Here is a 27,839-nt window from a genome sequence, read left to right as displayed (position 1 = left end):
ACTCCTTTATTTGTACACCATTCATCAACCAATTACACAGAATTAAATCAAATAGATTTATTTATAGAATAAGTTATAAACCGTTATTGTTTTGTACTATGAAGTTGTTTTAGCTACATGGCTTTAAGTGGCTTAAATTGTAAAGTCTTGAAAGTATGCAACAACAAGAAATGCAGTTAAATTTATAAACTTGCTTATTTATTTAGCCTCAAAAAGTAAATTACTCTATTATTCGATTAGTAAACATTTCTCAATTTTCTTTAAGTTACCAAGAACTATGCATCACGGAAGACCTGAGTCATGTGGTATGGTTCAAAATTGGCATCAAAGAAGATAAAGAACAAGAAACCTTTGTACAGCAATGACCACACTAAATCAAAGTCAACATATTTCTGCGAGAATTAAGCACTATTGTCCTTTTCAGAAACATTCCACCAAAACATAATGATGAGTACTTACTTCACACATGTTACTCATTTGCAGAGATATTGAAAGAAACAAAAACATTCACCATTTGCATCAGAAAAATAATTAACAAAGAAATCAAATAATATTATCTGCGGAACTTGCAGATTTCCTCCACATCCAAAAGCGGCCCATTAATTAATCTCTTAAGAGGACTGAAAGAAAAATCAACTTCTGTTTGGACAGTACAGTCACCTCTCTGATGGGTTTATGGCATGGGGGCCCTCATCTCGCCCACAAATATGACACTGTCATCGCTGTCATCACCAGACGCCGCCTCTGCTCGCAGGCTGAGATGTGTTACTTCACTTAAGACTTCATCTGACAAAAGAGAAATTACAAGTTTGTTACGATACATATTTTAACAATATCTGATTGAGTATCTGACTTCTGACAGAACCATAACTTTGCAATCCACCATTTCCACATTTTCAAGGTATTCAACTGGTACAAGAGAACTGGTGTTCTATTCCGACCCATCACTTGAGTATTGGATATCTTAGCCAGTTAATTAAAAATGTCTTAATCCATGTTCAGTCAAGGGAACTCACCTACTGTTCTTTGAGTATGTCCAATTATAATACCACAGTGCAAATTGTGATTGATGCAACCCAAGTGTTTCAGTATTTAAAGAGGCACTTAAAATGAAGTGACCGGTATTACCTAATGTTTGGCCTTCTTCAGCACTCCTCTCTAACTCTTCACTGCGGTCTTTCACCTGTAATGACATCAGTATTGATTATTTCAAAGATATTTGAAATTTATCTTCAGTGGAATAACATAATTTCTCCCTGTGTAAGTCTGTGGGCAGTGTGCAATATGATGATGAAGTAGTGTGAGTGTATGTCCACAAAGATGTTAAATGCAAGTTACCGTATCATCTGAAGCAGTGTCTGAGTCTTCTGTATCAGAGGTCAAGTCAATCAGATCCACCTCCACAGGAAGACCTGTTCAGTGGACAAATGCCATTAAGTACATACTGACAGGAAACTTTTCAAAACAGTGATTCTTCTGAAAAGTTCCAACAACTTCTATAGTAACTACTGTATAACAAGTTACAACGTCAACTGGATTAATGAATTATTGTAGCTACTTTGGAGAAATGATGGTTACCTGTAGGTGTTTTTTTGTGCAACAACAGCCAAGCGAACATTAAATACAACCCACTAACTCAACCTCAAGAAAAAGAAAACCACCCTCTATGAACTGATTTAAGACGCCATCAGTGGCTACTGGTCTGCATTTCAGGCTGACTTACCTTCTGATGCCTCGATAACATCTGCAGCCCCAGTCTGATCATCATGGTCACCATTACTTTCAACTGTCGTCTGCTGAAAACAACACATCTTAAAGCAACACTAAAGCACTTTTCCTCTGTTGCACACACGCTATTTGTTTATCCAGCAAATAATAGACAAGGTAGAATATGTTGCATGATTTTATGAAAGTATGATGTATTGTGACACCGAAGCAAGTCAAATTTGTACTTTCTGATGTCTCATTTCATCGAACTACAGATACACTACCCCACCTCGTAAAGTTACATAGTGCGGTTATAGCCGATAGAGGGCCGCAAAGTGAAAGCAGAAATGCCGTTCACCCTGTTATGAGTTGACGAACTGCTGAAATTATTTTGGAAACATTATTTTAATGTACGAAAAACTCTTTAGTGTTGCTTTAAACTTTGCCGTGATAAGATGTGTCACATGGTTTAACTACAGGTCATTTGTGATTTTCAAAAGAAAACAAGGCACATTGAATCTTCTCAGATACCTTCTCATTCGGAGAAAAGTCTAAAAGTTCCAATACCGCTCTCTCTGGGAATTCTGGACTCTGTTCTGTAATCAAACACAGTTTGTCAGACTGTTGACACCATGCAAAACAAAACAAATTCATTATAATTTCATAATCAGCTGGAACAAATAACTATAAAAAAAACGTTGTAGTAGTCCTTCTATTGTGATTACTAACCAGTGCTTCCTGTCTCTTCGGCTGAAGAACTCTCTGACTGGACTTCCTGTAGGACCTGTGGGTAAATTGAGAGTATTTAAATCAGGACCCGTGTCTAATAGTGATCTCTATATTCATAGGTGGATGTTGTTATGCTTCCTACAGTCAGAATTATGATTGAAGAATTCAACCATAGTCAACTGTTTTCCTGTTGTGTTCTTCCACTTAATCTACTTTGACATATCTTCTTTCCTGTATTGTCTCTGAGCACATCATTTTGTGACTTTAGCAGTACGGGAGAATGTTTTTTTTTGCAGTAGGTCACTCTTCTCTGTGGGTGCATCCTCTGTATCAGTAGCTGCTCTAGACTGCCAAGTTGATACTAACCTTGCTTGCTTGATTACTGCACAATCTATTTGCAAATGTAACACAATGAGAAAGATCCTATGCACAACCAGCAGTAGGTCAGCTAAAAGCTGCCTCATGCCACATGATGCCATTAGTTCGCACAAGAACGTGGCTTTAAATGTTCAGTCAGTCTATGAGCAGTTCGACTGACATCACTATTAACTGTACAAGAATGGTTGCTTGTGAAATCTAGCTGATCTTCCCATTCATACTGAAACATTCACATTTATGTTAATTAAAGGTGCTCTATGTGATGTTAGATAACGTCAATTCTGCTGATGTTCAAAAAAACAGAGCTAGCTCGCCCTTCACACCCCCTTGCAACTGAAACTCCTGAATGTGCATCTCTTCGGTGAGTTTGTTATGCTTCACGGTCCAGGCTGGGCCAGCCATGCCTTTTTTGGAGCCTGGGCTGTCCACAGAGACCACGGCTAGACCACGGACAGCTTGCTGTATGTGACAAAAAGTGTTTTAGCTTAAAAACCAAGTCACACAGCTTCCAGCGGTGATTTTCAAACGCCAGTGTGCCGTGAGAGATCAGGTGTGCCATGGGAATTTGTCAAATTTCACTTAATTGGTCCAAAAACATTTATTATTTAGTTGTTGCCAGTGTTGGGTAAGTAACTAAGAAAAAAGTAACTGGTTACTTTACTTTAGTTACTGCTTTGAACTGTAATTGGATTCCTTTACTCATTCCTAACTTTAAAAAGTAACTCACTACTCATTACTTTACTTTACTTTTTCCCCCACTCATTCAAATCCTGTATGCAAAAAATGCACGCACAAACAAGACAGCCTATTCTTGGTATTGCTGTGCTGTCTTGTCAGGTGCTTTGACAAATTACTCATCGACAGCACTGCAGTGGAGAGCAATTTCTTGCGTAGACATATCTTGTACCTAACTGAAATATTATTTCCCTTGTGTCCAACAAACTGGAAATAATGTGAATATTTCCAGTTCCTCCATAGCTTCTCTTCCATTTGCTTTCGCTTTCTCACTCTAACCGATCTCCGCAGCAGATATATACAGCAGGACCATCAACACACACAGGCGCGCGCACACACACACACACACAAACTTTGCATTCCTTTCCATCTCTCGTCTTAACGATCTCCGCAGCAGTACGCATGCGCTAGTAGCTCCGTCTCATTTAACCTAGAGCCAAGGAGAGAGAATTCATGGAGCCTACTATTCGTTTTATTGGTCAACATTTTTACACTAGGAGGCTACTCAAAAACGTGGGTAACGCAGTAATGAGCGTTACTCTAGTTTAGGAACTGTAAAAAAGTTACTGAAATTTGAACTGCAATGCGTATACAGTAATACGTTACTTTGTAACTCGTTACCCCCAACACTGGTTGATTCAAATAGTAGGCTATGCCATTATTGATCGTCTGTGCCTGCAATGTAGTGATTTGTTAAGTAAATAAATACCCATGTCAGTGGGTGACCATAGGTAGCACAATAATGACGCGGTAGATTAAGCGATGCGCACAAGAAGTTGTGGTGAAAAATAGATATTAAACAGCTAGATTCCGCATTGGGCTCCAGAGCGTATGTAAATAGCGCTGCCATTATGGTGGGGGCAACAATCACTGGAGGCCAATGGAGAAATATGTCTCTCTCGCGTGTCTCTTGGTGAAAATCAGAGAGGTGTCTCTGATCGTCAGCGAGTGTTGCCCATAGACAGTAAGGTGTTTGCCCACAGCAATATGACGGCCGAGTTCACATAGCCTATGCCACTTAATAGAACTTCACGGACAATGTGGTATCGAGCTTTTTGATATTTGTGGGTGAAAAGATAAAACAGCTATGGATAAGCCTACCGATACTTGAAAAGGAAAATGGCAGACTCTGAACTGAACTGTAAACAAATGGAGAAGCTGAATTGTCATTATTTTTGCTGCAATGTGTAATGTTGTTGTATTTCTGGTTAGTGGTGTGCTGTGGGAATTTTTAATGTCAAAAATGTACCATGGCTCAAAAAAGATTGAAAAACACTGTCTTAGAGCACCTTTAAGAATTTTAGAGACTTTCTATAATAGGGGTGGTTGTAACTGGACTTTCCCATTTACATTGTAAATATTGAGGAGATAAAATACATCAATTCTGTCACCTGCAAGACATGAATTACTCATTACACTAAGATCATTAAACTAAAATAGCTCAAAACCACAGGTGTGCAACTAAGTTATGATATTTTTGGGTAACAACTTGGAACTGCATTTCACCGGTTCAGTGTTTGAGTGGTGAGGCCACACTGCATGGTTTGCTCAGCTCATCACATACCACTTCCTCTGAAGTAGATCCTTGGAGATTAGCATGCAAAGCATTGTCTTGTTCCGGGTCCTGCTCTGCTGGCAAGAAGATAAACACAAACAGGCTTGATCACACCATACACATCCAAATTCTATTTTGAGAATTTTGAGAATTTTATTTTGAGAATTCAAGAGATAGAACGCTGTTGCTCATGGTGTTGTTGACCTGTATAAACCATAGACTGTATATACAAGGTACACTGAGCTTGAAGTAAATTTATGCAACATGCATCATGACTTAAAACCAATATTTCTTTATGCAAATGATCTTCACAGTTACAAATAATTTCAAGACATGCTCCCCACAATACTACACAAACACAAACAAGTTAAAGAGACCACATTAAAATGGTTTGATTTGACAAAGCTGCCAAATTGAAAAAAAGAGAGATTAGATCTGGCAATCTGACAGGTTAGCAGACTTACATTTCAATGGTAACAGTGCTAGTTGGGGAACGCAACTGTTTAACTGGTTTGTTAGTCAAAGGAGGCCGAATACAATGACAGGAAAGCAAACATTGCTTTCTCCTTTGGTTGTTACACCCACAGCAACGGCTATGTGATTGGATAGTGAAATTAAATTCCTGATTGGATAATTAAATCTGAGCATCACCACAGCCTCGTCAACAAGCATCGTAGCTGCCAGAAAAGATTTGTTACTGTGGGTTAGAGTTGTATGTGATATTGATTGAACATGTCCTGATTTGTAAGATTCCTTTAAAAATGTAGGATGAATGATTTGTAGGTTTAGGATAGATCTGTCCCTGCAGAATATATTTTGTGTGTGTGTGTGTGCAAATGATCCAGATACAAAAAAAGAATTCTAGAATTTCAATCTGTGATACACACATACAAAACAGACTGAATAGTTAATTATAATGTATAAAGTAACATCATCACAACTAAATAGCTCATAACTTGAATAACTTGAATAACCAACCAGCAGTCTCAGGCTCTTCCAGGGGGGCCTCCTCAACTGCTAGAGGAACCACTTCATCTGGAGCATCCAAAGCAGTCAGGCACTCCTCAATCTACATCACGTTGCCAAACACACACACACACACACACACACACACACACACACACACACACACACATACACGTATGTATAATATGTTGGCAAAACAGCAAATATTTTCTCTGGGACCCTCCATCCATAATTACAACGCAAAGCAACAGCTTTGGATCTTTTAAGAGGGGTCTTAAGGCATATTTATTTAATATGCACTTAGTCCTTTGAGTTTGTGATGTGTTATGGTTTGTATAATAGTATTGTTTTGTTATAATTTGTCTATTGATAGAATTTGAAATTTATTTTGCTATTGTCCTTAAATTTAGCCATACCATGCTTTAGTTATTATTATTATATATAATTAACTGAGTGACTTATTTGATTGCTATTCTCATTTCACTGTTTTATTTCTCATTAGGTTAGTGCTTAAAATTATTGTTTTACTGATAATATTACTATTCTCCCTAGTTTGTAATTGTTCACTGTTAATTTAATTTGTATTGTTATTTATTTGTATGTCGCTTTGGACAAAGGCGTCTGCTAAATAACCATAGCCATAGCCATAGCCATAGCCATAGCCATAGCCATAATTCATGAATTCACCTGTTCCTCAGCAACAGGTGGATCCACTGCGTCAGCAACATCATTAGAGTCCTCCTCGTCCAGATCTATAAAACATTAAAAAAATCATTCAATTCAATACTTTTACAGAACTACTAGTCAATCTGAAAACTGAGCGGACAAAATCTGAACTGCTGTCCAAATCTGATGAATGACAACATAAATCCAACAGCTATTTATTTACAAAACTCTGGGTTTTTACTAACCAGCAGTCGGTCAGTCAGCTCTTTATTTTGCTTATATCTCAGTTTTTTATGTTTGTTTCGCTGATTGCTGTCTGCCATCTGAAGAATATGGCAGAATATGGGTTGTGACCATAGTTTCATGGGTATATTTGGTTAACAATTGCTTTGGTTTGCCAAGACATCAGCTGCTCCAGCCTCAGACTACATATTTACACAATTTGCACTCTAATGGCTAAGCTATGAAACTCACATAATTGACAAAATGTGCAAACTGGTCATTCTGTTTGCCAATATTTTTTATAGAAATACACATACAGACACACTGAAGATTTCTGAAAGAATGATTTCTGCTAGGCGCTAGGCTAACTACTTGGGGGTGAAATGTCACTCAGCTAGCCTAAGCTCCCCTACAATAAACACTGATGTGATTTAATTAAGTGTATTGATACTGATGCATAACCTCAAACCACCTCCAAATGTGATTTCAACAATCACATAGCAATCAGCCAAATCCTTTGGAATATAACAATAACAAAATAGAATCTGAATAAGTACTAACCTGCTGTTCCTGATGCGTCATCTAAGGCAACCACATCACCTTGGCATATGGGCAACTGATCCTGAAACATAGCATAAATTATACAGTCAAAGGGTTGGATATGCAGCAAGCGTTCTTCAGAAAGAGCAGAATGACGTCTTTCTTCAACTTTAGATGTTTTTCGGCTTATCCCGGAGCTGCTTAACCTACCTCTTCCAGATGGAGTGAAGGCACATAATCTGCTGTTCCTGATACGACGGCTGTAGCATCTACATCAGCTTGGCATTCATACAACAGATCCTGAAATGTAGTGCATGTTATTTTTTTCAAAAGGTAGAACACACAGTAAGCATTCTTCAGGAGGATCTAGTTTCAATCATTGAATTCTGAAGGCTGCCATTTCTGTCCTCTACCTACCTCTCCCTGTTGGGGTGAAGGCACAGAATCTGCCTGCACGTCATAAGATGCAAGAGCCTCCTCAATGGAACTGGGTTCCTCTGTAACAATTACAATACAGATTTAAAAACACAGCCCCACCATCAGGTAACTTCCGTTGTTGAGCACTACAACAGAACTACAGATATAATTGCAACCAATCGACAGGCCCATGATCAGAAAAAGTACATACAAAGTATAAACATGTCTCAAATGTCTGGAATGCACCTCAAACCACCTCCTATCTGTTCGTATCTAAGAGTCAAATGAGTCATAGAACAGAGTCCAAATAACTACTAACCTGCTGTTCCAGATACGACAACTGTAGCATCTACATCAGCCTGGCATTCATGCAACAGATCCTGAAATACGGTGCACGTTATATTTTCAAAGGGTAAGACATGCATTAAGCATTCTTCAGGAGGAGCAGGATGATCTAATTTCAATGTTATCAATTTCTAAAGGCTGCCATGTCTCTTTAAGTTTAGATTTTTTATTTTCAGTTTATTGTTGAGTTGCTTCACCTACCTGTTCCTGTTGGGGTGAGGGCACGGAATCTGTCTGCACATCAAAAGATGGAAGTGCCTCCTCAATGGAACTGGGTTCCGCTGTCATAACAATTCAAACACAAATTAAACAACCCCCATCAGATAACTTCAGCTGCCCAGCAATACATCTTAAACAGAAAGAATTACAACCAACCAACAGGCCTATGATCATCAGAGGAAGCATCTTCTAATCCCCCAGTCTATGGGCATTGATGTAATTTATTTAGGCAATCAAAAATATATGGATATTGAAGTATATACACACATCTTAAATGTCTGAAATGCACCTCAAACCGCCTCCAACCTGTCTGTCCTAAGAGTAATATGGGTCATAACAACAACAGAATAGAATCCAAATATATACTAACCTACTGTTCCAGATACGACGACCGTAGCATCTACATCAGCCTGGCATTCATGCAACAGATCCTGAAATATAGTGCTAGTTATATTTTCAAAGGGTAATACGTGCATTAAGCATTCTTCAGGAGGAGCAGGATGATCTAATTTCAATGTTATTAATTTCTAAAGGCTGCCATGTCTCTCAAGTTCAGATATTTTTATTTTCAGTTTGTTGTCGAGTTGCTTCACCTACCTGTTCCTGTTGGGGTGAGGGCACGGAATCTGTCTGCACATCAAAAGATGGAAGTGCCTCCTCAATGGAACTGGGTTCCGCTGTCATAACAATTCAAACACAAATTAAACAACCCCCATCAGATAACTTCAGCTGCCCAGCAATACATCTTAACCAGAAAGAATTACAACCAACCAACAGGCCTATGATCATCAGATGAAGTATCTTCTAATCCCCCAGTCTATGGGCATTGATGTAATTTATTTAGGCAATCAAAAATATATGGATATTGAAGTATATACACACATCTTAAATGTCTGAAATGCACCTCAAACCTCCTCCAACCTGTCTGTCCTAAGAGTAATATGGGTCATAACAACAACAGAATAGAATCCAAATAACTACTAACCTGCTGTCCCAGATACGACGACCGTAGCATCTACATCAGCCTGGCATTCATGCAACAGATCCTGAAATATAGTGCTAGTTATATTTTCAAAGGGTAATACATGCATTAAGCATTCTTCAGGAGGAGCAGGATGATTTCATTTCAATGTTATTAATTTCTAAAGGCTGCCCATGTCTCTCAAGTTTAGATATTTTTATTTTCAGTTTATTGTCAAGATGCTTCACCTACCTGTTCCTGTTGGGGTGAGGGCACGGAATCTGTCTGCATATCATAAGATGGAAGTGCCTCCTCAATGGAACTGGGTTCCGCTGTCATAACAATTCAAACACAAATTAAACAACCCCCATCAGAAAATTTCAGTTGTCCAGCAATACATCTAAACTAGAGAGAATTACAACCAACTTGTACCTGCTGTTCCTGATATGACAACTGTAGCATCTACCTCACCCTGGGATTCATGCAACAGATCCTGAAAAATATTTTCAAAGGATATGACATGCGGTAGGCATTCTTCAAAAGTTGTTCAACGTTATTCATTTCTAAAAATTGCCATGTGAAAGTAAAAAAAAATAAAAATAAAAATAAAAAATTGCCATGTCTTTCTTTCAAGTGTAGATGTTTTCATTCTGTTAGTTTACTGCCGAGTTGCTCCACCTACCTGTTCCTGTTGGGGTGAGGCCACAGAATCTGTCTGCACATCATAAGATGGAAGTGCCTCCTCAGGTTCCCCTGTCATAACAATTCCGACACAGATTAAACTCACAAGGCCAGATGTACTTTTGTTTGTTTTGTTTCACAACATGCACGTAAAAACATGGTAAGGTATGCACAAACAGGTTGTACTTGGGGGGAGGGGGGTGCATCCATTCATAGGAGGGTCAGGGGAAAGTGGGAGTTTTGTGTTAAAAGATGGGAGGAGAATATTTCTGTGTGGCAAAAGCAGGTGTTAATCCAAATTACAGTTAATTGAGTAAATATGAGGAATTTTCAAAGACTGTAGAATTGCTATTCAGACCACCAATTTGGCATCTTTGTATTTTATGTAAAGCAGCATTAACTTTTCATAACATTAGGTCCTGCTCTGAAAAAGACTACAAGATGTCTGATATTAAGATTGTAGGCCTAGCGGCCCTGAATGTAGGCCTAGTCCAGCAGTTTCCCTGTTTGGACCCCTAAATAATTACCAACCTGCTGTCCCTGATTCATCAGCTGTGGCATCCACATCGGTCTGGCATTCCTGCAAGAGATCCAAAAATATAGAGTAAATTACAGTCTGAAAGGGTATGACATTGTGCAATCGTTTTTGGGCACGTTTTTGGGCAAATTCCAAACTCTTCAAAAGGCTGCTTCTTCTTTCTTTTCAAGATTAGATGTTTTCATTTTATTCACAAGTTGCTTTTCCTACCTCTTTCTGTTGAGGTGAAGGCACAGAATCTGCTGTTCCTGATATGACGACTGTAGCATCTACATCAGCCTGGCATTCACGTGTAGGTGAAGGCACTGACTCTGTCTGTACATCATAAGCCGCAAGTCTCTCATCAATGGAATTGGGTTCCTCTGTCATAATAATTCAAACACATGTTAAACACAAAGTCTTCTTCTCAGATAACTTCAGTTGCCAAGCACTACATCAGAATAACAGTTAAAAGTCAAGCTTCAGTTTGAGGTTCACTATATAACACATTTAACATATGTGATGAAGCATCACCAAATAACGGTAAGTTTCGACTCGGCGAAACACCTCAGAAACTTCTCCCTACCAAATTTTGCCTTGGGCTGTGAACCTAGCTGCTTGGCTGAAGTGGTCAGTCAGAAGTGGCAAGCGAACTAGTTAGGCCATCAAAAGTTTGACTACTTAAAGAAGATATGGTCTTCATGCAATAACAGAACTGAATCAGAATAACTAATACGAACCAGCTGTTCCTGAAACATCAACCAAGACATCCACATCAGCCTGGCATTCTTGCACCAGATCCTGAAATACAGTGTAAATTACATTTTCACAGGGTACAACATACAGTAAGCATTTTTCAGTATGAGCAGGATGATCTCATTTCACTTCAATCACCTACCTCTTCCTGTTGGGGTGAAGGCACGGAATCTGTCTGCACATCATAAGATGCAAGTCCCTCCACAAAAGAACTGGGTTCCTCTGTCATAATTCAAACACAGATTAAACACACATTCCTCCTCACAATGATACAAAATAATCAAATGCCCAGCAGTACATCTGAATAACAGAAAGAACTACCAGGTCTTTGATTGACAGGTGAAGAATTTTCATCACTCCGAATCTCTTCTGGCAGACCCTATGAAGAAAATTGTTTGCATTAAATGTAGGCCCGCTCAAATCATTTTGCCATTTGTATATTTGTCCATTTGTCTTGCTCCAAGACAGGTTAAAGGGATAGTTCGGGTTTTAAGACACGAAGTTATATGGGTTCCCCGTCAGCAACGTTGTGCATCAGCATTGACTTACCCCGCAACAGCGTCCTGTGAGCCGAGATCCAGCCGGTTTTTGATGCTGAAGAAAGTAGTCCGGCAAGTTTCTGGGGTCACGAAAGTAAAGTGTTTTTCTTCTCAAAACCATATGCGTTCAAAAGAGTGATATATTTGCACCACAAAAACGTTGTCCAGGAAAAATTCAAACCTCGTTATCACTTACTTATTTTTCGCGATTCCTATCACTGCGCGCTACTGACAGCTGGACAACGTTTTTGTGGTGCAAATATATCACTCTGTTGAACGCATATGGTTTTGAGAAGAAAAACACTTTACTTTCGTGACCCCAGAAACTTGCTGAAGAAAATAGTCCGGCATCAAAAACGATCAAAAACCGGCTGGATCTCGGCTCACAGGACGCTGTCGGGGGGTAAGTCAGTGCTGATGCACAACGTTGCTGACAGGGAACCCATATAACTTCGTGTCTTAAAACCCGAACTATCCCTTTAACCTGGTTAACCTTGGGAAACAGTCATCATTGCACCCATCTTTAGCTGAGCATCTATAGTCAAAGCTGTACAGCATTGAAAGTTTGAAATTGAAAACTATGAAAAATCTGTCCTCCATTGGACATCCTTACCTCGTCATCTGAAACACACTCATGAGGATCAACTAGTACACCAGTTTTCACTTCAATCTCTTTGCTCGACACTGGAAACAGATTGCAACAAGATTAGCATCAATTACTCCTCAAATTTCTGGAACTATATTGACCAAAACCTTACCTTGTGGAAGATCATCTGACGAGGGGGAATCTGTGTCTGCGGGTGTACTCTAGAAAACAATTAATTTGGTGTTAGGCTCTATGTTCTTTTTGAAACCCTTATGTAATACTGTTAAGAAGATTAGCAAGATATACCTGGGTTTTCTCCTCTGGAATGGCTTCGAAGAGGTTTTGTGGATCAACTGCCATTTGATAATCTTGCACCAGTAACAATACCTGCATGCAAGAAATTGACAGTGACTTCACCAGAAAATACGTCTGATGACTGCTACAATAGTTTTTAGGCGGGAGAGAAAATGCTTACCAGTAAAGTCTCTTTGGAAATGCTTAACACTTTAGCACGGCACCAGCTCTGGTTAGCTTGGGACCAGACAACACATTCTGCTCCAACAGTGGCATTTCCGGTGGCTCTTCTAAGTTTGCCAAAATCTTTTTTGAGGATCACATAGAAAGATACAGACACATTACAAACACTATTTTGAATAACAGGTAGCAATAACATCTAAAATGACAAAACAATTTAATGTTGGCTAGTTAATGTTTATTACTCATTACTTACTGGATGTAAAAACTTCACTGGCATTTCCCTCCTCAAGAGTATCTTCTCCAGTTTCAGTATTTGCAGCAGTTGCATCTCTAGAATGTTCAAGTTCATTTTCACCTGCCTGGCTGTCCTCATGCCCATCTTCTCTCCGATCATGTGAGGTTGAAGACACACAGCTTTCATCAATGCAGAGAATACGGGTGCTTTCGTTTAAATCCTGCTCCAAGATGAACACAGTGCTACTGGCAAATTTGTCCAACTCTACATTCTCCTCAGGGGCTTGTGCTGAACTTGTGCTTATCATCTCTACAACATCATTGATGACTTTTTGAACAACATCTTTCATAAGGTGATCACCCGTGTCTGTCAAAAGCATAGCTGATTGATCTTGGTTGCAGGAAGATGCCATAGCAACTGGATCTTTTTCCTCTTCTGTGTGTACATTGAGATCTTCAACAACGGGCAACACAGGGATGGCAGAACCCCCTTCTATGGTTTCTGATAAGTCCTGTAGATTATCCTGTGCTTCTGGGCTGGCTACGGGGTCATCTAAAACTTGATCCATATCACAAGTCTGCACTTCCTGGCTAGATGCTTCAACTGTCTCCAACTCAGAGGCAAGAAGAGTAGACTGGAGAGAAACTACTGGCTCAATTGAAACTGGTTCTGTGGTGGTTTCAGGAACCTTGCCACTGTCAGAGGATGAACACCAGTACCTTTTCATGATGTCACTGATGATTTGGTCCTCACACTCAACTTTGACCATGTATGATGTCCTTCCATCTTCGGGCTGTGTAGGCTTTACAACTGTCACTTTCAGGAGTTTATCATTTAGCTGCTCAAAAAACTGGTCAGCTGCATCATCTTTCCAGGAACCCTGAGAGCAATCAAAACCATCCAGTTGACACAGAAAAGCTTGAGGGGGAATATTGTGTAGCTGCAGGGGGAGCGCTTTTACTTTGTCAACATTGACGTATGATTCATTGCCATAGTCTATGAAGAGAATGGAGAGTGTGTCTCCCTCATTTGACAAGACTTCACCTCGATACCATTGTTGATCATCAGCAAAGAGACCCAAACAGGCACTCCCAACATGAAGTGATCCTACATGAACAGATTTGAATTCTGGAGCATTTCCAATATGTTGAGCAAGATCAGAAATCTCTCGGAGTTTGTCTGCTTCTGAGTACTGACACCAAAAGAACTCAGGCCCACTTATGGTGGAGGCAAAAACATCTAGAGACTGTCCTTCAGATAAATCAACTTTCTTGTACAAAACTACAACTTCATCCAAGGCTTGACTGGCACTTTCAGACAATGAACTGTTTTGTTTCGAACTTATTTCCTTGCCTGCTGGCAGCGCAGATGTTACAGTTGAGTTTTTTGTGTCCTCTCCGAGTCTTTTGCCATTTGCCACTAGGATCACTTCCCAACTACTTTCTTTTTCTTGAATAAACGTACAATGTATGAGTCCATCAATCCCAGTGATCTCATTCTTGAAGTCACCTGGATTTCCCTCATCGCCTGTGGAACCACTCAGGAAGCAATGAATACTCAGCCTGGGATAACCCAAATGGGGCTGAGCAAGCCAGCAGATTTTCGTAGAGGGCACTATTGCCATGTTACCGAAGTCAATAAACTCCACATTGTAAGTGTCACTCTCAACTTGTGCTTTTATGACAGCGCGATACCAAGATTCGTCCTCTGGAAACTGAGCGTTAACCAAATGTCCTTCTCGGATGTCTTTCACAGACAGAGGTGTATAATCGCTGTTATTATTCAACTCTTCTACAACATTGAAGATATTATCTTCATCCGAGGTAAGCTGGACAAAGAAACTCGAAGGACCATTGCAGTGTGACAGATACACTTCTGACTCTGTTCTAGGCATGATGGACTTTGGTGGAAGATCAGACAATTTCGGAATGACCTGTGGAGCTGTGTCTTCACTTGAGGAGATGGCAGAAGTTTTAATGGGTTGTGCAGGACAGACCTCAGGGATGCTGTGTTTTGCAGGTTTGGCTGAAGTCACCCTAGACTCTGCTGACACAGACACAGATGCATTACCAAAAGAGGCTCTTGCTGGTTCGGTCGCAGTTTTGCTTTTCTCATTTCCTGAGCCAAGTGATCTTGGTTTTGGTGTTGGATCTCGCTCTTGGCAGACATTTGCTTGAGGTCTTGAATAAGTGCTACCCAGATTTGGACCATCACCTCTGTTAAGAGATACATGTGTGTTGTTGACTGGTGTTTTTGACTCAAATTTGGTTGATTTATTCCCTGCATCTCCTTTGATGAACTGGATGGGTGTGGAGTTGTATTGCTTTCGCCAGACTTCATTCACTTGAGATTTTGAGTCTTGGTTTGATCCATTTCTCACGTCAATATCTCTGTAGGAAGTGCTCTGAGTGTGTTTCTTCCGCCAGTCATCATCCACTTGCGCTTTTGACTCAAACCTGGGAATTTCCCTCTCCACTGGGTTTTGGCCAATCCTGGTGTCTCGCTCTGAGGCAGCATCCTGTCTTTTTGACTGCAGCTCAGCAGCAAACTTTTCTTTCAGGATGCGGTTAATTTGTGTTTTTCCATCATAAAGTTCAACCAATAGCTTTCCACTTGGTTCCTTTGCTACAATGACTGCTTTCAGGAAATGATCAATCACATACTTTTCAAACCAGGTGTTTACCTCATTTGGGACATCCACACAAATATCAGAAAGTCCACACTCAATAGCTTGAACAGGCATTGACATGATCTCACCAGCTTCAATGGGGATTGGAAGCAAATCTGCCTTCTGTACTTCTATCGTGTCTCCATAATCCACAAAGTTAACCACAATGGATGGGTTGATAGATTTGATTTGGCCTCTGTACCATTCACCATCTGTGTATTTGGCAAAGCAGACAGTTCCAAATGTCTTTGGACATTGCACAGACTCAAGCTGGTGGCAAAGGCAGTTGACTTTGTCTGCTAGCTCTTGAATCACTTCAGTGTTCCTAGTGAGCTGGCAGTAGAACTGAGTCACACTCTTCCCTGTGGTCACTATTACTTCTTCTTCAGACCCCATTTTGAGATTGTGGTGTGAGTAGTAATAGGTGTCCAAACGAAATGGTGGGACAGGAGCCTTCTTCGGAGGAGCACTTAAAGCCAGCCCTTTCTTCACTAGCAGACTGCACACACTCTGGAATGGCGTTTCCAAGTCCACCACATTGAAAACCACTTTCTGCATGTCATACATTACGGCATATATGGTGCATTTCAGAGTAATGTGCATGGATGACGCTTCATTTACAAACTCCTTGAACAGATGTGTAGCATTAGAATCCCATTCTTGAGAAGTATGCGTTAGTGGATGAATGAGGTTGTACAAGCTGCATCGAAATGCTTGACCATTCAGTTTCAAAAAGGACAGGTGGATGGGACGGAGTTCCTGCACAGACACTTTCCTGGTTTGTCCATAATCAATGAAAAGTACATCAACATGAGGTGTCTGGTGTTTGTGAATGATCAAAGCTCTGTACCACATTCCATTTTCAGGATGACGGGCTACACATGCTGCTTCAGCAAGTTCCTGGTATTCACTGTCAGCATAGTGAATCTGAATATCTTGCATAAGGCACTTCAGGTGCCCTAGATTTCTGGCAATCTGGCACCAAAAGTCATTTGGGCTGTCAATATGAGACACAAAAACCTCTACTGAGCTTCCTATTTGAAACAAGTACTCTTTGAAGGCAGATCTGGTAGCCTTAGGAATTGCTGCCCCACTGTCTAACGATGCTTCACTCTTGGTTTTGTCTTGAGACAAAGTCTGCGGTTTGTGGGCATATTTGAGAACAGGCTTGGCAATTGCCTCTTCCCTCCTGGCCAATCCAGCACCACACATCAGGTGGCAAATGTCCTTCTCACCATCTAGCAATGGATCAGACAACTGAACAACATGTTTGTCCTCGATCTTGCCAGTAACATGAAGGTCAAGAACTTTGTCCATGACTGAGTCTGAGAAGAAATTCAGTGCCTTTAGATTCCATCCATCGCACACAGGTTTGATCCCAGCTAAGGCACATTTCAGGGCAAGAGGTGGCAACATTTGGTATTTGGAAGGTAAATTACGGATACTTTGACTGTCCACAATCTCTGTATTTCCATAGTCAACAAAGTAAACCAACAACTGCTTGCCGTTCACCTCACAAACATTAGCTCTGTAGTAAGAGCCATCTTTAGACAATGCAGCACAGTAGAGACCAATTGCCGGGTTTCTTACAAATCCATCTGCAGATGCTGGATCACAGTACAAATCTGTAAGGGCATCCATCATCTGGTCAAATTCATCTGCATACTTCTGAGTCTGAACCCAAAACTCAGATGGACTTTCGACATACTGCACAACAACTTTCTGTGTGGTGTTCACTGGAAGGCTTTCTTTGGACATGTTTAACTTGCTTGCCATTTCCTCACCATGGTTAGGTGGACGCAATTTCTGAGATGTGTTCTTGTTAATGCTGTAATCTTGAATGATCTTCTCTGTTTCCAAGAGACACTCCGCAGATGTGCCAAATTCTTTGTTGAGGTTCCTGCTTCCTGCCCCAATAAGAGTGACATAATGAACCCCTTCTGACAGGCTTTGGTACTCAAATTTGGCGATCAAGGTCTTGTTTAACAGCAGGGACCTCAAATAGTCAATCTGAGAAGCAGTCCATCCAACACCTTTGTCAATAACACCATGTAGGGAGCACACATAGGTCACAACAGGCATTCTGAAGAATTCTGCTGTCAGGTGCCTTATGCTGTCAATTTGAGTAAAGTGTTTCTTGCCATAATCGACTTGCAATACCTCTGCTACATTACTCGATGGCATGACCAGCTGCAAGACTGCTCGATACCACTTGCCATCTGGTCCTCTAGCTGCACAAGGAGACCCCAATGTTTCAGGTGGTGGACACATTCCAACTCTACCCTCATAATGCTTGGTGATCTGCTCTGTTAATTTCATCAGCTCCTGAGAGAAAACTTTCAGCTGGCAAAATATGCGTGAGGGGTTTGTGACCTCAGTAACAACCACCGTCTCTACCATTTCAGGTTGCAGCTCCGGGTACATAAAGCTCAGTTGGGACTCTGGGTGCCTGACCTCTGTAGATTTGTCACTGGTGGACTGATTGGCTGGAAGATTTGTGGGTGAGCCTCTGCTTGAGGGCTGCAAATGATGAGATACAAACTCTCTGAACCTCTCTGGCGGAAGCTTCTTGGCGAAACCCATTTCCAAAATCTGCCGTGAAAAACTTGGGATGTCAAGGAGAAGAGTCCGATGAGGTACAAGGACTTCCTGTACATATGCATTCACCATCTTACCATTTAGAGATCTCATGAACTCCAAGGCCATGGGAGACCATTTGTTATCAGGAGACAATGGTAAAACATTGGCAAGAACACACAACTCCACCTCCGGAGGTAGAAGGAAATGCTCTCTTTTGCCCCAGGCCAACATGTTAGTCTTGACATTCAGTGTCTTCCCCTCATCAAAAAGAAACACATTGTAATTGGATGATATACGTGAAACAACACGAGCCCTATACCATGTATCACATATCTGGACCAAGCACTGGTCTCCTGGGCTCCCATCTGCCTCTCGAAATCTCTCTCCTTGACACTGAATCTCTTTTCGCATCTGCTCATAAATATGCTTTCTCTCCATGCAAAAATTCCCCCAAAATTCCACCATAACACAGAGTGGATTTGAGTTCACTCGGGTTACCAGCACAGCAACATTTGAACCTGCCGATGGGAGTCCCGCAATGGAACACATGGTGGCGTCTTCCCAAGTTGGGTTCATCCATCAATTCCAGATATCCAGATTTGGCATTACATTCAATGCCTATAAGGACCAAACAGAAAAACAGCAAACAACTACACTTAGTCAATTTGAATTAAACGCAAAGCACACTAGACTGACATTAATTCAAATCTGAAAACGTTCACATCAATTTTAAAGTGGTAAGAGAATCTGTATTCAACAACTTGGCAAAAAATACATTATTACAACATTACTATATATATTTTTTCTGCGATAAGCCTTTGTTGTGATGTGGAGAATAAAATAATTTTCTTGACTTGAATAGCTCTATTTGGAAAGAATCAATAAAGCTAGAATTATTTGGGGTTTTGTGTGCATGTGCATTAGGCCTGTAGCGAGGAGTCGATGACGTCGACTAACCGACTTCAAAATATCGTCGACATCATATTTAGGCGTCGACATATCGCCAGAAAAAAAACACTTGAGTCACAAAACCAAAACAAAACAAACAGTTTGCACTTCCTCAAACCAAAAAAGCCCTGCACAAAGCCCTGAAAAACTGCTCGCCTGGGGTGGTCGAATGGGAATACTTACTTTAATTTCACGTTTGTGTAGTGTGTCGTGCAGCTTGAGCTGAGTGCACTTCGGTAGTGCTCGCTAACTATCCTAGCTCTCTGCAGTTTTTTCGTGCTTGTTTGGTAGGCAGTTTATGTTAGCTTGTCACTGGCAGCGAGTCAGCTGTGTATTGTATTTGTTAGCATTTATTGTTGGCTGGAATGGCTAGCTGACGGCTGCATAACACAGCTCCAGTAACCCGCCAGCCCGGCCGGCACGAACAACCAGCATACGGAGTTGCAGGTTGTGGTAATTTACGAATCAAGCGCAACAGGGGGACGCCCACCAGATGCGTACGCGACTCGAAGCGCAATTAGGTAGGTTCGACAGTGTCAACTACGGAGCCAAACAATGTCCAGGCCAGGGCTTTGCGCACGCAGTGGTCATGAATGAATCAATGTTTTATGAGCATTGAGAACATTTTTGAACATCACATCCAAGTGTGTTAGGGCTCGAGTTGCACTAACGTTACCAACTATTTTCAATGTTGTGTAGATATACAGTAGCCTACTCTACAAGCTTTTAGAACATGAAATGCATTGTTAGACTTGACATTAACGTTACTTTAAAAGTAACTACGTTAGCCCTCAAGAAAAGCTAATCATAACACTAGGGTTGCCAACCGTTCCGTAGGCTGCTCAATGGTGGTATGAGCGTTCATTGAATGCATGCGTGTGCGTGTTTGAGTGACAGAAACGGAAACTGAAACTACACAATAACGTTGTTGGCAAAGCTCCGCTTCAATCTGTTGGAAGGTTTTTTTAACTTGCATAGAACATTTTTAGTGAAATTTGAATATAACATGGTCAAAATATTGTAGCTTTAGTCTTTCATTTAAAGATCTCCAGATTAGTGATTTCCACCTGTATTAATGTTTCCTGGATCATTACATTCAGGCATTCAAATTAAATTTCATTATAAAGCATATCAATGTGTTCTCCATTTGCCTACCAGAGTAGGCTGATGCTTGCATGAGGGAAACATCCCAAAACAATAGCACCCACATAATTGTTGTTTTCAGAAGTAGGCTATTTCTCATGCAACCATGCAAAAGCATCCCCATTTTATTTTCTCATAGTTGGCAACCCTACATAGCACTGCAATGAGTTTTGCAAAGAGTAGATTTAAAATGTCCCACTGTCATAACTGTTGTTCCAGTACACATTGATATTGTGTGTTCAGGACAAAGCAAATATTTTTATCCTGGTGATTTTTGTATACTATATTATTAAGATTTTTTATGGATACATTATATTGTTTATTAATTTTATTAATCGAACAACAGAAAAATAATCGTTAGACTAATCGTCCAATTAGTCGTTAGATTAGTCGACTAATCGATAAAATAATCGCCCGATTAATCGTTTTAAAAATAATCGGTTACCCCCAGCCCTAATGTGCATGAAAAATAAAACATTTTAAAACCTGAAAATACTATTTACTCTACAGGGCCTGAATTTGTGCGCGGGATTGCGGGTATCCCACATATTTTTTTTATTTCCCGCACCTTAATGATTCTAATGCGGGAGATTCCCGCACACATAAGTGCCCATTATATAAATCTCCAGACTACCGCGGCTCGTGAATATCATTGAAGTCAATGGCCAAAGGGAGGAAGATCCTCCGCGGAAGTGCCTCCGTCAATGAACCAATCAGTGGAGCTGATTGTGCTGCTAATATCCAATCAGAAATGCAGGTTAACTGTAATTGTCGTGCCGCAGGAAAGTTGAGCATGTGGATCGAAAATGAACTTAATTAACTTAATCATTTCAGTTGCTTAGTTGTTAATAAATAAAACATTTTATTGAGCATCCAACTTCGTGTCACTCACTGGACTTACAAACAGGGTCAGAACGGCAGAAAGACGTATGAAACTCCAATGGTAGCATGCAGCTAGCTAGGGTAAGTCTGTCAGTTAACTTAGCAAAGGAGAGAGCAATGAAATTATATGTTGCCTCGTACCTAGCAAATGAACGAACGTCTGAACGAAGACATTTCTGTAACTATTTAGGTCTAATTTAGTTGAAAACGAATTTAAAGGAATATTTCGGTATTTTCCACTTTAAGTCCGTTTTCTGTATTGCATGAAAATTAGTGTTTGACACCGATATCTCGACAATTGAGCCCGTTTGTGGAATTTGGCAGATTTAGAATGGAGCTCTGTATGGCTTTAACATTGCTCGCTTTGTGCATGGTCTATTCTGTCTGGTGTGGTGTCATGGTCTATTCTATGGTTACTGGTCTTCAACGATCTTCTATAGCGAGTTTAGCACAAAAATACAGCTTCTGTCATCTGAAAATCTTTTCGAAATCCCGGAAGTACTTTTTCAACCGTGTGTGCCTAATATAACACTATTTGAATTTCACAGCGAAACTTACTATAGAAGATCGTTGAAGACCAGTAACCACTCGGTGAGCTGCACACTTTTAAAGAGGAACTATGCAGGATTGGCGATTTCATCTCTGGTTTCGGTTTCGTTTTTCGTTTTCGGTCGTTTTATGCTTGCATTTTCTCTGCAGAGCTTCCCCGACAGCTTTAGCGTGTATATTTATACATGTATCTATATTTAAATATATAAATTGCAAGCGTGGTTCTTCGTCTCAGACTTCCAGATGTAAACAAGGAGCGATCGTCTCCTGCAGAAAGTTGCATAGGGTCTCTTTAAAAACGAACGTTTAGGGGTGTTTTAAGGACAGAATAGACCATGCCAGTGTTTCCCACACATAGACAAATTTGTGGCGGTGCGCCACAGATTCAGCACCGGCCGCCACATATTGCGTTTCGTTATTCTTTTATTTATTTATTTTGAAACGCTATTGAAAAACACGCAGCATTTGTAAAGCTGGATTTCCTTTCCCTACGCTCCCTCTTTGTCACTCAAGTGTCTGTCTCTCATACACACACACACACGCACACACACAGCCCCTCCCCTCCGTGCACACCGCAGCTGTCTGTCTCCATGAAAACCAACGAGATCATCCCTGGAAGCCTAGTCGGTGGTCGCACTGATGCACCTGACGCTGCTCGGGTAGAAGCATAAAGTTCTCCCGCAACTTTTGTAGACTATGCGTGCAACTTAATTACCAAACAGTAGAAGTTAACTCATTCTCCTTGGCCCGCTCTCGTGCGTGCTCAATGGACACCCGCCCTCCACATGCACATTTCATTCAAATAAAACATTCACAATCGCGAACGCATTGACGCACAGAAGACGGCTAGCTAAATGACTGTTATATTCGGTTAGCATTAGGGGTGTAAATATTAATCGATTTGCATCGATGCATCGATTCTACAGCCGACGATTCAATGCATCGATACGTCCGCAAGATAATCAATTTAGCCTATGTATTTATTTTAGTATTTTTCCGTCTGTTTATTTTCAGCATATGCTCCTATGCGTAGCCTACTACCTGCTCCTAATCTGCGGGTAGCGCTATCCTCATTATTGTCTTCTACTTTATAGCCTAGTAGGGGTTTAAAATTGGCACCCTCTGCCACTTGCCAAATGTGAGTGAAAATCTGCATTGGCGAGTAGAATTAAAAGGTCATTCGCAATTGGCGGGTTGTTGACATACATGCTTCACTGTAAACGTTCAGCACCGCAACAAAGCGTTTAGGCTGCGAATTTTGTCATCATCGCATAAGTTGGTGGACTACGTTTGGCATTTAATGACCCTCACTGTTAGGCCTACCATAGCTTCACTGATGCACACGTTTTTTCCCTGTGGAAAACAGCTGATGAATTCGTCAGATCAAGTGAGCACGCTAACAGTGACGTTAGTCATTCATTATTATACGCAATGACATTTGGCCAATGCATTCTAGAGACCTTTTAGTTACTGTGTCGTTTTACAAGTTAGGCTACGTGTTCTGAACATTTCTGTGTTCTGAGTAGCAGGTGTTATTTAATAACAGTTATTAGGACGAAGTGGAATTGGAGAAACAAGTGTCCAAACGAATCAATTTAAAGTTTTGGGGAAACGTTTATCCCGTTAGTTGAACATGCTTCAGATTATGATTTGTGTTCGTTTCCCATACTGTCTTTGCTGAGCATGTACCTCAGATTCAAAAAGTCCTCCAGTTGTGGACTGATTTATTTTGAACAGTGACAACTATCATAGCCTGTACCGCTACAACACGGCCAGGGAATCTTTCCAACTTCAGAACGTTTTCGCAAGTTCACGTCCTTAAAGTGACAGACACCTATTTAATCTCACATCGCCAATACAGTGAAGGCTGCCTATGACTTAAATTACCTAAAGTTAAACGTTTAGCTAATTAATCTTCTAATATTGATTACACACAAAATGCATATGCAATAGCAGATATATTGGGCCTACAATTTGTATTAGGTTATCTCACAGTCAGCAGGTAGCCTACTGTATGTCACAGCGTGTGGAGGAAGAAACTGCACTAAAAGGCTGGTAGAAAGATCATTTGGCCCTGTTTATACTGTAACATACACATCATGTGAATAGAATAGGCTACTGTTTCTGTATTCTCAATAAAAGGCAAATTATTTCTATTTTTCTAGATTTTTTAAACTTAATAGATATCATGTAAAAATCGAATCGAATCGAATCGAATCGTATCGGTGGGAATTCTAAATAATCGAAAAGAATCGAATCGCTGACCTAGGAAATCGATATCGAATCGAATCGGCATGAAGGCTCCGATTTACACCCCTACTTTTTAATGAAATTCCATTTGAATCTCTGAATGTAAGGATTCAGGAAACACAATACCAACTTTTGTCTATGTATTACGGCCGAGCAGATAGGCGTCTCAGCCGACAGCGCTGGAGGTTTTACGGAAGCGGCCCGATTGTAGCCTAATTGCTAGCTGGGAAATCACTGATCTGGAGATTTTTAAATGAAGACTAAGGCTACAATCTTTTGACCATATTAAGATTTGACTGAACTATACTCTGCTCTGTTTCAAGAATCCACGTTGTTCTATTAAATGTCGTTAAATAATTAAACAGCCTTCCAACAGGTTGAAGCGGCCAACGTTATCGTTTAATTTCAGTTTCTGTCGCGCAAACACGCACATGCATGCATTCAATGAACGCTCATACCAACACTTAATTGTGTTGCTCTATGTTTAATCACATCGAATTAGAAAGTATTTCCTCCTGATTGCTGAAACGTTTGTTTTCTTTTTCTGTCGGGCCGCGGTTGCTTGATCAAATGCGCAACAAATTATCAGGTGAAGCACCGAGCCTAATTTCACTCTACGCCTCACGGACAAGCAGTCCACATTATGGACCGGTGCAGCTCTGCGGCCCATAGTTAGAGAAACGCTGCAGAGGAACGACTGCGTGCTGCCATGCACTTTTGAAAGTCTGAGGAGGAGTCACTCACGTTGCCGCCAACCTTGTTTTGATTTTGACGACGTATCGATTCGCATATTTTGAACGAACGTATTTTTTGCGTCGAACTAATCGATTAAGTCGATGCGTTGTCCCAGCCCTAATGCCCTGTGAGAACCATGGAGGTATTATATATAACTGGAGAGCGTGACTAAGTCCCGCCCTCCATTCAAATGAATGGCGGAGGCTAGGCTAGTAAATCCGGCCAATTCATAGTCAATGCCATATTGAACACTGGAGCTCTGATCCAGCGCCAATCGGCTCTCGACCATGCGCGAAGTTCCAATGCCGGAAATGACACATGGACCTACATTGATTTCTATTGGACATTCTGTAAAAAAAAGAGTCATCATCCTGTTCAGGTGGCGATAATGCACATAATTGCTTGCTGCGTAACAAGAATTAGTGAAAGTTGCTCTGGAACACACACCTGAGTCCAAGTGGAGTCCCGCACTGAGTAACGATTGGCTGTAGCCGCCGGATAGGTATCCGTCCACCAACATGACACGCACATGAGAGCTCGTGCCCAACACAAATTTTCATGCACGGAGCTGGTTCTAAATGCTCCATGCAGCGGCATACTTGAAAATGGCGTATGCTAACATGCCGAAGCTAATCAACACAGTCTTGACCCCCTGGTGAGAACCAACTTTTACTGTCTGGAACAAAAGATACACGAACGAATGATGTCTTCTTCTATGGTTTAATAGGTAGCAATAGCTAGCAGCAGTCTTTTCAAAACAGCGACAACTCTGTTTAGGAGAATACTGCAAATAGTGTCGCGACCACCACGCACAAGTATAAATGGTTACAGCGTTCCCCATGACGTCACATTGTTGCACAACAAGTCGGGCGCGTTGACTCTACCGGGACCTTTACACTAGGTCAAAGCCTTTCCTGTCAGTTCATTACAAAATGTATATGATAGGAGCTAATGAATGCTAGAGTGACTTTGTCCGGAATCTAGGTCTATTGTCAGATGAAGTTTTGGCACGAAACACACTATGTGGGTTTGGCTTGTAAACATAGATGTATGTATGGCTATATTGAAAAGAACCCCATGTTTAATGATAATTATGCTGGAGGCCCTGTGAATTTGTGGAGCTGTTTTTATTCCCTGGGAATATCTTTGAGGTGCATGGCATCATGAACGATTTCAACTATGGATCATCAGCACATCAATGTACCAAAACACAGGTCCAGATAAATGTTTACAGGACACAAAATCAAGCCTCTGCTTTGGTCATGTCAAAATAACAGCATTTCATTTGCCTGGAATAACACTTTTCCAAAAATGAGTTCTTTTTTGGAAATACCACCCGGGCCTTGCCATGTGAAAACTCTGATATCACAGACCTGACAAACCAGCCCGCCTTACCTACATGGCAGGACATCAAAAACAGTCAGCATCTATCAGTCAGTTTATCATGTCAATTTTTTTTTGTTTTCCCTGTCCCTGGCTTTTTGTAGCTAACTTAGAAGCACAATAGACCAAAAACGCAGTTACTGCCTTCTTGCTTTGTAGGGCAGTACAGAACAATAACATGTTTTCACAATATCCTTCAGGTTGATGTATCCTGGTACTAAGGATAATATTTAGGCTGCTAGTGTTGGCAGACGTTGCTCTTTACTCTTAGTGGAGAAGAATATTTAACTTAATCATGTCGGCACTTTTAACTCAAACCTTAATAATAATCATCAAGCCACAAGGGAAACTAAGGATATCTATCTATCTATTAATGCAAGGAACGTCTGTCTGTCTGTGTGTCAGTCTGTCTGTTCCACGCAGAACTCTCGAACCACTCATCTGACTGCTCTCAAATTTGGTGGGTGTCATCTTAATGGCACGAGTGTGTGCAGTGCCAAATTTCATGTCATACGAACAAAAAATGCCACATCTATAAGGGCTCTGCACTAGTTTATAATAATGTAAGGTGGATTGTGATCACATGCTCGCCTTTATCCACACACAATCATGTCCTCTTGAGGACCAGTTTACGAATTTCCCTGCAAATGCCTGACTTTCAACATGTATAACATATTACGGAGCTGATATCTCCATCCCCAACCCCTCCCTAAAATACATCTTGGCAAGTGTTCGAGGTTAGCACACAAACGTACATAATATATCGGACTGGTATAAGGTTAGAGTGCTGCTTTACCTTTCTGACAGCCAGCACATGGCTGACACGCTCGATTAGCTGCAAGCTGCTAACTAGCTAAGGTTTACGTCAAGCTAACGTTAACGTAAAAGTTTTCGAACACATGAGCCAAATCAGATTGAAGCTTTACAACACTTCTACTTACTTCCACAATTAAGTCAGTAAACCCATTATGTGGGACATTTTGATGTCACTGTGGCTAATCATACGATTTCTGGACAACATATTATGTTGCCGCTAAAACATACTTAATGGGTTAGCTAGCAGCTGTGCGCTCAAGCCTAGCTAGCAGCTACTCGTGTTGGCTACATGTGGGAGCAGGTGGCTAGGAAACAAGTGACGAAAGGATATCCTAGAAATTGCTTCATGTAAATCCTGGCCATTATCACTTCATAAACTGAACCACGTTCGGTTACGTGCAAGCTTCATAAAGTGTTTTACTATCACCTTGAACTATTTGGATAGCACTTACCTTTACTGACTCCTCAGATTCGCTTCAAATGTGTTCCTGTTAATTAGGCAGGTTTGGCGTCGAAAACTTCACTCCACGCTTGGTAGGTTGATTTAACAGACAGAGGAATGTGTATAAATTACATTCATCATACAGACAGACTTCAGGAAAAACTTAATGTTATCCAGAAATGATCCGAAAATACTAAGTTTTCACGATTCTC

General features: G+C 40.7%; 1 protein-coding gene across 3 annotated transcripts; it reads right to left on the bottom strand.

The window, feature by feature from the left end:
• Nucleotides 1-176: 176 nt before the first annotated feature.
• Nucleotides 177-27,839, bottom strand: tdrd6 (tudor domain containing 6). Of its 3 annotated transcripts, none has more exons than XM_062550207.1 (31): nucleotides 27,638-27,839; nucleotides 13,250-19,097; nucleotides 12,995-13,119; nucleotides 12,826-12,906; nucleotides 12,692-12,740; nucleotides 12,547-12,617; nucleotides 11,716-11,773; nucleotides 11,537-11,616; nucleotides 11,379-11,439; nucleotides 10,870-11,021; nucleotides 10,653-10,701; nucleotides 10,123-10,193; nucleotides 9,873-9,933; nucleotides 9,693-9,772; nucleotides 9,465-9,525; nucleotides 9,077-9,156; nucleotides 8,850-8,910; nucleotides 8,462-8,541; nucleotides 8,235-8,295; nucleotides 7,916-7,995; nucleotides 7,709-7,798; nucleotides 7,520-7,580; nucleotides 6,758-6,822; nucleotides 6,083-6,173; nucleotides 5,114-5,181; nucleotides 2,437-2,491; nucleotides 2,239-2,303; nucleotides 1,724-1,796; nucleotides 1,339-1,412; nucleotides 1,129-1,183; nucleotides 177-786 (listed from the first exon to the last, which is right to left on the bottom strand). In XM_062550207.1, exons 2-31 carry the CDS (start codon nucleotides 19,053-19,055, stop codon nucleotides 674-676), a joined length of 7,977 nt encoding a protein of 2,658 aa, XP_062406191.1. In that variant the 5' UTR covers nucleotides 19,056-19,097; nucleotides 27,638-27,839; the 3' UTR covers nucleotides 177-673. The 3 variants fall into 3 exon arrangements, with proteins under 3 accessions (XP_062406191.1, XP_062406193.1, XP_062406192.1); XM_062550209.1 differs by having other exon boundaries at nucleotides 1,724-1,793; XM_062550208.1 differs by having other exon boundaries at nucleotides 5,114-5,178.

This window comes from Sardina pilchardus, chromosome 12 (genome assembly GCF_963854185.1).
Source record: "Sardina pilchardus chromosome 12, fSarPil1.1, whole genome shotgun sequence".
Taxonomy (NCBI): Eukaryota; Metazoa; Chordata; class Actinopteri; order Clupeiformes; family Clupeidae; genus Sardina; species Sardina pilchardus.
This window is presented reverse-complemented; position numbering and strand designations above follow the sequence as displayed.